At 32.5% G+C, this 12,705-nt stretch overlaps 1 protein-coding gene across 6 annotated transcripts in view; it reads left to right on the top strand.

The window, feature by feature from the left end:
* LOC109079097 (signal peptide, CUB and EGF-like domain-containing protein 3) overlaps positions 1-12,705 on the top strand; it is a 98,321-nt gene that overhangs the window by 45,610 nt on the left and 40,006 nt on the right. For all 6 annotated transcript variants that reach the window (XM_042751377.1, XM_042751374.1, XM_042751378.1 and 3 more), the window contains exon 5: positions 12,432-12,578. In XM_042751377.1, the coding sequence (XP_042607311.1) occupies positions 12,432-12,578 (147 nt within the window). The remainder of the gene's footprint in view (positions 1-12,431; positions 12,579-12,705) is intronic.

Genomic DNA, 12,705 nt, shown 5'->3' with positions numbered 1-12,705 from the left:
TTTTAATAAACATATTTGTACATGAATATTTAGCGTTTAGTTTTTTATTTCACTTTTAGTGTTTGTTTTTATTTCAGTTAGTGGTCAAGGCAACATTTCTCATTTTCGTTTGAAGTTTTATTTTTTTTCTTACTTTTTTAATAAAAGCTTTTTAGGTTGCATTAACAACATTGCTGATGACAATGTGAAATAGTAGTCTGTATGCAGTATTTGCTGCATAGTATTCAGTAAGTAATAGGAACGTATTTCATTCTGAACGCAGCCGTTATTTTTGTGCCGTTTAAGTCATGATTTAAAAATGTCAGCGGGGAAGTGGTGTTGTTTTTATTAAAAAATCTATGTAGGTGGATTTTTTTGGGCTGCTGATCTTGTGTGTTTTTGTTTTTTATGAAGAATGTTGTTTTAGTAGTGGATCGTACGTTTCAAACGCTGCCCCTCTGATTCAAGGCCTTTATTGTTTCTATTCTGTTGGAAAGAGTTTGATAAATACCGTCGTAATCCCTCATATTTCATGTTAATATTAGTTTTATTGCTGCCAGATTAAAACCTTTTGGACGGAGAGGTTCAGGCAGCATAAATCCTCAAGCGCTTCGATGTGGAAACGCTGTACACTTCTGTTGTGATCGGCTGCGGATCTGTTTGCCATTACGTTATTGTTGCAGCACAATGTGCTTCAGATATCTGTGGTTTAGGAAGAGACGATGTTGGACAAACCGACAGTGAGAGTGACGTAACTCATCGTCCCAGTGTGGATAGCATGTGTAAACGACAACACATGAGATGAGAGGAATCGGGTTTCTGTACACCGCTGATTTATTTCACATTAAAGCAGGGTTTTCTAAACTAGGGCTGGTGAGTTTTAGTGAAATAAAACTCACATTGAGAAAAAAAACATTGAGAAGCACATCATCTCAATTAGATTTTAACATGACATCAAAATGGTTCCTATTTGCTTTTGCTCTTTTTGTGCACAAGTTTGTTATTATTTGGCAAAATCGAATTCTTTTGTGATGGGGTTCCTTCTTCAATGCATTCAGTCTAATAATAAATTAAATCATAAAAATGTTAAATGAAAATTATTTTACCATGAACATACGATTATTATATATATTATATATATTAATATTACTGTTTTTTTTTTTACTTTTATGATTAATATTTCTGAAATTTTAATACGGTTTAATATATTTTTTTATAATATTAATGAAAAACCTTTAAACTGTTGTGACCATTAACTAACATTATTAAATATTAATATTTATATATCAACTTCTATATTAATATTATTTCATTTTAATACTATTTAATATTATTATTTTAAATTTCTATAATATTAATAAAAAACTTTAAACTGTTTTGTGTCCATTGACCAACATTAGTAAACTGCAAACATGCGAAAGTGTTGTTTTTTTTTTTCTATATTAAAAGTAATGTTAATTTTAAATAGTATTAAAATTAAGTAATATTTAAAAGTTAATATTTCAGTAATATTAATACTATTTAAAATTAACATTGCTTTTAATATTTTTTAGAATATTAATGGATTATTTTATTATTTTAAGCTGTTTTAAAGGAAACCAAGGACATTAAAAAATCTGTCAAAATAAAACACTTACTAAAATGTTGTGTCATGAGACCATTTACCAACATTAGAGAACCTTAAACATGCAATATTAATTTAATATTATTTAATTTAATATGTTAATATAATATTTAATACTATTTTAAGTTTTATTTTATTTTATTTTATTTTAAGTTTTTAAGTTTTATTTTAAATTTGCCTTTATTTTTATATTTATTATAAATATTTATATACTTTTTTTAATTTCAGGTCGAGTAATTTTATTTTATTTAGTCTTATTGTATTTTTGTATGTCACTTATTGTATGTCAGTTAGTTAGTTTGTTTTAAGTTTTTTATGTTTGTTTATCATCTGATATTTATTTATAGCTTTTATCTTTGACTGCTAGTTCAAATTCATTCATATTTTTTTGAATTGCTTACCTGCGTGTCATATGAAAATAAACCAAAATTAGAGAGCTGTGTACATGTAAATGTGTTGTTAAATGATTAAAATATGAATATTAATGAATATTAATATCACTGAAATATCAACTTTTAAAAAATATTCATATTACTTTGTTATCAATTTAATATTAATAAATATTATTTTTTTAAATCATTACAAAAATTTAAATGTTTTAACGCTATATAATTCCTACATAAATGTTTATTTAATTCAAAGATATTTTCATAAATTGGTAAATGCTTTAACCTCAGATGTTGGAAGGAAATGTATTGATTGAGTTTCTCGCTCATGCTCGTTATGTCAGTGATCACAGATGAAATCCAGACGTTTAGTTGCATGTTTGTTTTGACTAGTCACTGTCTGGTTGTCTTCACAAACACTTTCTTAAACAAGCGCTACAGTCTCTCAGATGGACGTGAAGCAGGAGGAAGTGAAGTGCTGAGCACTGTTTTCATGGGAAGCGCTTTCTTATCAAACAGACGAGCTGTGTCACGGACAGCAGGGAAATGTGTTGTGCGGTGGTAGGTGGTGGTTCGTATAATAAATCTTATGTGATCTACATTTTGAGTCTCGTCTTCTTGCTCAGCATCCACTGCAAACTCACAAAATACTCTCTTTCCTGTGAAAATGTCACACTGCAGAAGTAAAGTTTCCGAAAATTACTTGATGTACAGTATTTTGTTATGTCACTTTCTAGTCTCTGAGGGCATTTGCGTTTACATTTATGACCTTTATGCCTTTGCCAAAATGTAACTTCTACCCGAGGCATTTTCTATGTTGATAGCGTGGAGTTTCACTGGGAAGCAAACGTATAATATTTAATAGTGTTTTAATTGTTTATGTGTCACGTGAACATTAACCAACATTAGAGAACTGCAACATGCAAATAAGTTGTTAAATGATTCAAATATTAATATGATTGAATATTAATATCGCAGAAATATTATATATTTAATATTATTGTTAGTTTTTTATTTATATTAATCAAAATTAATATCACAATATTAGTATGATATTAATAAACAACATTTAATTGTTACCTAAATATTGACTGTTTGTTTTTATTTGTTACTTTAATTCCTAATATATAATTGTTTCTTTAATTAAAATATTTGTATATAAAAAATATACTTACCAGCATTAGTGAACTATTAAAATGCAAACCTTGTTGCTTAAATACTAATAATAAAATTATTAATACATCGATAATAATATTATAATAATTATTAATCAGTATTATTATATATGATTATTATTATTTTATGGAATATTGCCTTTTTACATATTAATATTACTAAATGATAACTTTTTAAATATTTGTAAAATATGAATATCAATTAAAGCTATTAACTATTAACATTTAATAATAATAATAATAATAATTATTATTATTATTATTATTTTAAACACGTAATAATTCCTACATAATTTTTCTTAAATTAAAAAATGTCTACTGTTTGTAAGAACAGAAAGCACCCTTCTGTTATTAAAAAAATTTTGTTTTATGTTAAAATACGTATAAATAAATAAATAAATAAACAATATGAATTAACATAATTTATATAAATGAATAATAATTTGTGAAAATATAAATGTTTAAAAAATAGTTGTTATTGAATTTTTAAAAAATGTATATTTATCTATTTTATTTTATTTTTTTGTTTGTTTGTTTGTTTGTTATGTGTGAGAAGTAAAAAATAGTTGTTATTGAATTTTTAAAAAATTGTGTTTAGGTTGAAATTAAAGTCTAATTAGGCTCTATCTATTTTATTTTATTTTTTTGTTTGTTTGTTTGTTTGTTATGTGTAAGGGTTATGTGTAGTGTGTAGTGATTAGCGCTCCAGCGTTTCACACAGTCATAGTCTGATGGGTTTAGTTAGTAATGCATCACAGTCGCGGTTACGAGTCTAACTGTGCTTCCCGTTTTCCCCGCTTTCTCACACCTGCACGGTACAAAAAGCTTTTAAAGTTCATGAATGTCAGCCCATGTGTTCTGTGTTGCATGGCCCTGACAAATGTTTACTTAGTAATAAAAGACTGCTTCCTTCGTCTTAAAGTGTCGTTTGTTTGAGACTCAGGTGACTAACATGAGTATGAACACACACACACACACACACACACACACACACACACACACACACACACACACACACACACACACACACACACACACAGAGCTCTGGACTGTACTGTTTAGTGGAGGTGTTTCCATCATAGCAGGAATGGGAAGAAGTTCAGAGACATTTTGTGCTTAATTTATGCTTTTTGGAGATTTCATGTTAACGTTAAGTCACATATTTACATGCTGATTAATGTCTGTGCATTTGCAATATGAAACATTATTTGTGACATATTTAACTTCTGTAATGTGAAGTTAAAAATTAAAAAAGCAATATTTATTGGTGTTTTGAATGGAGAGGAGAGGATGAGGGCTCTAGAATAGTGGTGATGGAATCTGGCATAATTCGTCCTGAATCGTTTGAACTACACAAAAGATCCTTCTTCACAAAAGATATGTCTTGTTGAGAGATGTACTTTCACCTTTATAAGTAATAAGATTTATGATTTTCACCTAATGGACATTTAACCTGACGGACTTGCATTGAAGAAGATAATATAAATTAACATAATATTTTATTTAACATACATTTTTATTATTAGTAGTAGTAGTAATATAATTAATGTATATAATATTAATTAGTAAATCATACATTTGTATAATATTAATAATTTTTCACATTTTCAGCTTTAATGATAATAATATTTTATTATTTAAATTAATATTTTATTATTATTATTATTATTATTATTATTATAGCATCAAATAAATTTAACTTATTTATTTTGTTTTTAAATATTTTTTTATATTTGTATTTATTTTGTTTTATTTGTTATTTATTTTATATATACAATTTTAGCCATTATATTCTTTAATTAATTTTGGATTTATTTGTCTAAAGTTTTTAAACAATAAGTCAGTTTTTTTTTTTTTTTTACCCAAAATCAGTGAATAAATAATTGTGATCTCACTATAAACCAAAATAACCATGATTTTTTGCATAATCAAGCATGTCTGATACGCACGTGCAATGTTTATACACATAGCCAATTTGATAGAAACCCCGGAGAGCTCTTGCGAAGAAAAACTTGTCTAATCTGGTCATTCCAATCACAAGCATCCCAGCGACTCGGGCTGGAGTTCACATCATTACGAAACCACGCGAGGATTGTTTCTGGAACGCATTCTGTACATAAATAAATGCATAATTGCTCGGCATCAAAGGTGCTCGTCACATGCAATTACAGCATTTCCAGGATTCTGTGCTGAAGGACTGCAATGACCTGAACCTCAGTCCAGCCGCTGGAAACCTAAGACTGTTCAAGTTTAGCTCGATCCCTGAGGTGTCAAACATCAGATGCTCAACCTCATCAGACTGAAAAAGCCGTTGCGTTGGGCTGGAAAGAAGAGCAGACGCAGCTCTGCCAAAGCTGAGATGCTTTTGATTAAATGCAATTCTATAACAGAGTCTAATCAAACAGAAATGCAAATGAAATATCTGTTTTCTCCTGTTCTATCCGTTTGGCCTTGTAGAATCAGATCTGCTGGTGTATTTGTTGAACGAACATAATTTGTGCTGTCTGGATAGATTACGCTCATCTGAGTGTTGTTTCTGTGGAAGTGCTTGTGGACAGCAACCCTCCAGTAACCGCTGCTTTGTTTCCCCTCGGTGACGTTTATATCAACTTGTTACATTTTTAATGCTGCATTAGAATTGTTTAATTGTCTCATTGTCTTAAAGACTGTGGTTCGTGCACAGATTTTGACCTTTGTGACTACATTCACCTTTTCCGCCAGATTACAACGACTGTCGTCAGCTGAGACGAGTGCTTTCAAGCGTATTCCAAATTAACATATTTGGGGAATAAGTTCACTTATTTGTCATTTAGCATAAAACACATGTTCTGTGTTAACAAAAGCTCTTTTCTTTTTTGACAAATGCTCAGTGAAATTAGGTGTTTTTGCTGGTTTTCAACCACGAGGTTTTTAGTTCTATATTCATTTAGTCATTTAGAACCACACTGTACTCGGTTCTTGGAGATCACAGTAGACTGGCTTTAATTTTACAGTATACACTCCATAAACTACATTTGATATGCTTCAGGAGCAAGTGTTGGGCTTTAATTGTTCACAGGTAGCAGTATTTACTTCATGTGTTAACCAGTGAAGTGAACAGAGGTGGCAGCAGCAATATGTTATATTTATTTGCTCTTTTCTTTGTGTTCTAGCTGCATAACAGGTCAATCAGAACATGAAACATTTTCTGTGCCGTTGAGCGTACTTTTGATATGGCCTTTTATGTTTGTTTGGAAACAACCCTGTTACACAACGCACAAAACGCTCCGCAGGTTTGCTGTTTGGCTTGTGGGAAAAAGCACGTCAGTAAATGAAGTCTGTATGGTTCATGGGACGTGAGAAGAGAGTGTTTACACATCAGCCAACGACCAATCAGTGCGGCTTTTCACTGCGCCAACTCTTCCAGAAAGGTGCTAAAAACATGAAGATTACTTGTAAATACAAGGACGTCAGATAGCATCCTTCATGTCAGATCACTGTTATTGTTGGCAAGCTGATCTGAGAGCCGGATCTGAGATTCCTGGAGAAATAACTTTGATATTACTGTGGTGTTTTTGCCTTTGCTTTTTATGAAAAAAAAAGAAAACATTTTTTTTTATATATATATATATATATATATATATGCCTTAGGCTTCTGGTAAAATATTGCAGAGTGTATTCAGAGTTTCCAAAGGGAAAAACTGAGCTGCTCTGAGATCCGTGAAAAGAAAGGCCATTATGTGTTGAAAAATTATGTATTTTGGATAATATGATGTATGATAATTACCAGTCAGAGCCATTAACACATTATGGTGTTTAAATCCATTCACTAGATTTCCCTTCAAATTTCATCAGTCACTCCAGTTTTTCACTTGCTCTCAAATGGATCCTCTGCAGTGAATGGGTGCCGTCAGAATGAGAGTCCAAACAGCTGATAGAAACATCCCAATAATCCACAAGTAATTCACACCACTCCAGTCCATCAGTTAATTCCTTGTGAAGCCAAAAGCTGTGTGTTTGTAAGAAATGTTTTAATTTTAAACTGATGATTATGGCTAAAATGCGAGTTTATAATCCATAATAACACGTCCTCCGGTGGGAAAGTCAATGCCCTGTAGTCTCTCACATCAAAATCCACTGAAATATTTGTTTAGAGCTGTTTTGGATTGCCTTTTTTACTTGTAGACAGTGTCTGATCTATGCATATTTCTCTCCTGATTCAGACGAGATGACTTTTATTGAAGAAAGCAATATTATGGATAGAGGACTTATAGCTGGAAGCAACATTTTGAAGTTAAAATGTCTTAATGATGGATTTGTTTCTTAGAAACATAGCTTTTGACTTCTTAAGATGATCATTGATGGACTGGAGAGGTGTGGATTATTGTGTTTTGACTCTCATTCTGACGGCACCCATTCACATCCATTGGTGAGCAAGAGATGGAATGCTACATTTCTCCAAATCTGATAAAGAATTTAACTCAACTATAACTTGGATGACCGGAGTGTCAGCACATTTTTATTTTTTCCTTTAAGCAGAATAAGTGAAAGAGAACTCAGTGCTTGTTTAAAAGTTATGTGTCAGAATCTGGCAAGACACAAGAATATACAAGCTTTCTGCATTTTTGGTAGTTTTTATTCTGTCATGTATGACTTTTGTGCATCTAATGTGGTATAATATGGTAAATGTGCTATCCTAAAAAAAAAAAAAACTGCAAAATTCTACAAATTATTGCTACAAAATCAGTCGTTTTGATAAAAAAAAAAAAAAAAAAAAACTATCAGATAGTCAATCCTGGTGGGACTCTTTTATGCAAACAATGTGAACAAAAATAAAGCAGATACTGTCCAGGCCTTGAGTCATTGAGCATTTGAATCATTTTAAATAATTGATCGGTACAAAGTCAATCTTGGAATATTTTTTCATGTCTCTGACACATTAGTGTTTAAATCCAGTCTGTAGACTTCCTTTTCATTTTATTCAAGAAAATGTGAACAAAAGCTGACTGGATTATAGGTCTTATAATGAATATAACTCTGAACCAATGGTTTAGTGATCATGTGAATAATTCTCATTGACTGAACAGCACAGTGCCAACCATATTTTTCAGGCCTAAGTTCAGTGTTCTTCCACTCAAAATGGCTATTCAACCGTTAACGTTTGATGTGTCATTTAATTATCTGATACGCTTTCTTTGTTCTTCAAGACTTTAAGTCTTATAATTACAGTATTCAATCATGGCAGCATTTTAGAGTTTTTAATGTTCTTTAATTGGAGTGAGTGCATTAAGATCGTTTGATCTGAGAAAGTTGAATTAAATGCTGTTTTTAGTGCTCCACCGCTAATTCCTCTTCACTTCGCCTCAAACTCGCGTCTCTGGCCGTCTCTCAATGCAGTGTCTCGGTGTATTTCGCCGTGTAGACGGGTTTAACAGGCTTGTATTTGTTTTAACAGGCCGGGGGTGATAGCACAGACCTTAATCGCCCACTTTTTCATTCCCTTCAATGGCTTTCCCATCGTTTTTCCGAACGCTTGTGTGAATTTCTTCATATTTCCGATCATTCAGCTCCATTTTTTCTTAAGCCGGGAGTCTCGGGAGAGATTAGAATAACGCTCGTAATGATAAAAACGGCAGGGAGTTACGGGCCGGCCTCAGAGGGTGGGCTACACCTCGGCCTGGAAAAAAAGGCTCATTGTATCAGCACTTGAGCAGTTTACTGCTCTTTTGGGTCTGTTTCTTAGCCCGGATCTGACCCGGCTGTGATGAATGGGTCTGCAGTCCTGAGCAGAGAGGCTCTCCTGATGCAGTCGCAGAGCTCTTAGACGCTCGGTAAGTGATATGACTCTCTCTCTCTGGACTGTTTTTGAACTGGAACATGATTTACGTCTCATTTTTTGAGGTCTACATCAAGTGACCTACGCATTTTATACAGCTTTTCCCAAAGCTTCGTTCTCAGTTTTCACTGATTGCTCCCTTAAAGACCTTTAAAATGACAAGCGTCATATGCTACTTGTGAAAAGCGTGGAAGATAAAGTCATGAGAAAAGTGGATTTACGAGATTTAAACTGTGAAAATACATACAATAAGTAGTATGTTTTTTTTAATGTTTTTCAAAGAAGCCTCTTCTGCTCAGTGAGGCTGCAATTATTTAATTTAAAATGGTAAAATTGTGAAATATTATTGAAATTAACAAATGACTGTTTTTTGGTTTGAATGTATTTAAAATTTCAATTTAACCACACACTATGCAGGCCTGTTTCCGTGAAAATTTCCGCTCAATAAAAATAATAATTTTTAATACCACACTATAAATAAGATATTTTTATGAGTTTATATCTTGTAATAAAAAAGGTAACTGTGACTTTTTAATTTTGCATTTTTTGCAATTTTTGCTTTTCTGTTTTTTTTTTTCTTCTCGCAATTGAGATTATATTTCATATTTCATATATTTATTGTGCATTTATATCTTATGATATGTCACAATTCAGACTTTTTTATCAGAATTATGAGAAACAAATGAAATTAATTTAATTTTTTATATCATGGCAGGATAAAACTGTTGTTCTTCTACTTCATATTTTTGTGAAAATTGTGATCATTCAAAAAAGATTCTTTGATCAATAGGAAGTTTGAGTCAAACAGAACATCACTTATTTGAAATAGATTTTTTTTTTTAATTGTTATCAAACTTACTGAAACATTTGCCTGAGTTGGCCACATGCCGGATGTCAATTTCAATAATTGAGACTATTTATGCATAAAAAATAGTACATTATCATTTTAAATATCTTGTGCATAACTTAAGTAACATTAATGAGAAAAGCCTTAGGCTGGTGATACACGGGGAAACTTTCTGAGTAATTTTGCCGGGCAATTTTTTTGAGCAATGTGGCTTGGGCATTTTTCCACTGAGAATGGGTAACAAATTTCTTTCTGGATACTTTAGATCAGTCATAGGCCCCGTGTCTCACCTGGCTGCCCATTGACAGCAACATTGCTCAAAAAGTTCTCAGTGTTTCATCAACCTTACTGTATGTGCAAAGTTGGACATTGTCGTGCAAACAAACAAAAAATGCATGCCATTTAAATTATCCCATAATTGACTGTGCTTTGAAAGGTCAGTAGCAAGCGGTTAAAGCTGAAATGATTCAAACTCGATGGTTAAATGCTTCGCAACATTTACGTGAGTCATGTTAAAAGAGCTTAAGTATCTGGCTTCATGGAGTCAGTGGTTTACCAATGACAGAAGTTTCCTCATCTGTTTGTTTTTCAGGGAATCGTGCAAATATGCATCACGTCGAGCCCGAGCCGTTTATTCTTAATGCACAAAGTCAAGACGTCTCTGCAGGGCGATGGCGTTCAAACGCTTGCTGAAACATCATCATTCACGGCTGTGGCCAAGAGATTTAGACCCAGAAAATGAATTAGAGAAATTGGAAAGTTCCTCACACACATCGGTTCCCAAGAGTGCGAGAAATAAAAAATGGTCCGATTTTGTTTTCTGGCAGTAGAAATGGAAAACAAAAGTTTCTAATTAATCAAAGTGATGCGGGCAGATGTGAAAGGTTGTGAATTACTAATTGAAACCAAAACGCTCAGTCCTGTCGCCCCTCTGTCCACATTTGTCAGCGGTTTTCATCTGTGGAGGGGAAAGGTTTCCTGTAAAGCCTCTGCTAAAATACTGCCCTCAGGCTCTGTGTGTGTGTCTCTAAGTTTGTATTTCTGCTCTCAGTGTTGTTATTTGAGGCCTAAACTGCTACATTTTATTATAAGCATTTTAACTGACCAAACCTGTGAAGAGATGGGCTGTTTGAAAAAGTTACTCCTAAAAGCTGACTCAATAAACATTTAGCAGATATGCACATTTAAAATGTACACTAATGGGCTATGTTGGGAATAGCATGATACTGTTTTGACTTTTTCTGTAGTATGTAGATGTGGAATTTTCTGTATGGAATACATTGATGAAATGTGCAGTGTTGTATCCCACAATGCAGTGCCATCAATCTGACTTTTCATTTCCATGTGATGAAATTAAATTATATATACAGTATATATATATAATTTTCATTTAGTTTGTGCATTAATTTGAGCTTTTATTTTTGAGCTTTAATTTCATTTCATTTAAGCTTTAATTCTTGAGCTTTCATTTCATTTACATTCACATTTTTAATTTAATTTACATTTATATATATTTTTTTTTTTTTTATTTTATTTAAATTTTATTTTTAAATTTTATTTTGTTTTTTATTTTTTATGAGCTTTAATTTAATTTCATTTAATCTTTAATTCTTGAGCTTTTAATTTAATTTAATTTAAGTAATTTATGAAAATTACTTTTTATAGGTTTAGTTTTAGTTAACAATAACACCAAATTGGATGTCAATAACATTATTAAACATGCTAATGATGATGAGGGCATGTGACAACAAAATCTCATACTAACATTTGAAATATCATTGCGTAATGCATACTACAAAATAGTAATGTGCAACAAGCAGTAGCAAAGTCATGAACAAAGTAGCTTTCATGAACAAATCATTTTATGTTGTCATGTTTTTCCTGTAAAGTTTCTTTCTCTAAGTTTGTCTGCGTATATACATGAACCCTGTCAGATAAATGTGATATAAGCTGTTCTCTCATATAACCTTGGATACAGACGCTCCCTTCAGCTCCCCGCGGCTCTTTCTGCTGCTTTCCCAGGGTGCCCCGAGTCTGTTGACACAGATGCGTCCTGGGGTCTGAAGTCAGTGGGGTGCTTTCATTCTCCTCTTACTGTTCAAACACTGCTGAACATGATTCTGATCTGGGGTCAGGCAAAGAAAAGCAACACTCACCTGGGTTTGGGCTGGTTCTGATTCTGAACGACTGGTACTTTTTCTCACCGAGTAGAACTAGACTTACGAATGCTCTTAAACTGAGCTGTGAGTCTTGTTTATGCTGCAAACCAAACTACTGTGTATATTTTAGTATTCTGTATGTTCAGAGGAATGTTTGCGTACTGTGTGTGCTTAGGCTCAGATTTGTGGGTAATCTGAAGGAAATCCCAAAGCTGCTGTTCCCTGAGAGTAGCTTAAATGTTTCCTAACCAGAAGTGACAAAAGTTTAAAATGTCCCTCTGTCTTTTTTCTGAGAGTGAAAATTTTGAGCCAATCAGAGTGTGTTTCATTTTTTATTTGCATATGCTCTACTGTTCAACAATGTGAGGCCATTAATAGTTTTTAGAAAAGGAATTCATACTTTTATTCAGCAAGGGTGCATATTTTCCTCTTTCTTTGTTCTGCAGTGCGTTTTAATGGAACTAAAGATGTGCCCACCTGCATGGATAAAAATCACGGCTGTGCCCACATTTGCAGAGAAACACCCAAAGGAGGCATCGCCTGTGAGTGCAGACCTGGATTTCAGCTCACCAAGAACAACCGAGACTGTAAATGTGAGTCAAATCACAGTTCATCAGTGAGAGAAATTACATACACACTCCCCATGGGAATATGTGACCCTGGACCACAAAACCAGTCTTAAGTGTAAATTTTTTTAAATTGAGATTTATACATCATCTG

This window comes from Cyprinus carpio, chromosome B23, assembly GCF_018340385.1.
Source record: "Cyprinus carpio isolate SPL01 chromosome B23, ASM1834038v1, whole genome shotgun sequence".
In the NCBI taxonomy this organism is placed as follows: Eukaryota; Metazoa; Chordata; class Actinopteri; order Cypriniformes; family Cyprinidae; genus Cyprinus; species Cyprinus carpio.
This window is presented reverse-complemented; position numbering and strand designations above follow the sequence as displayed.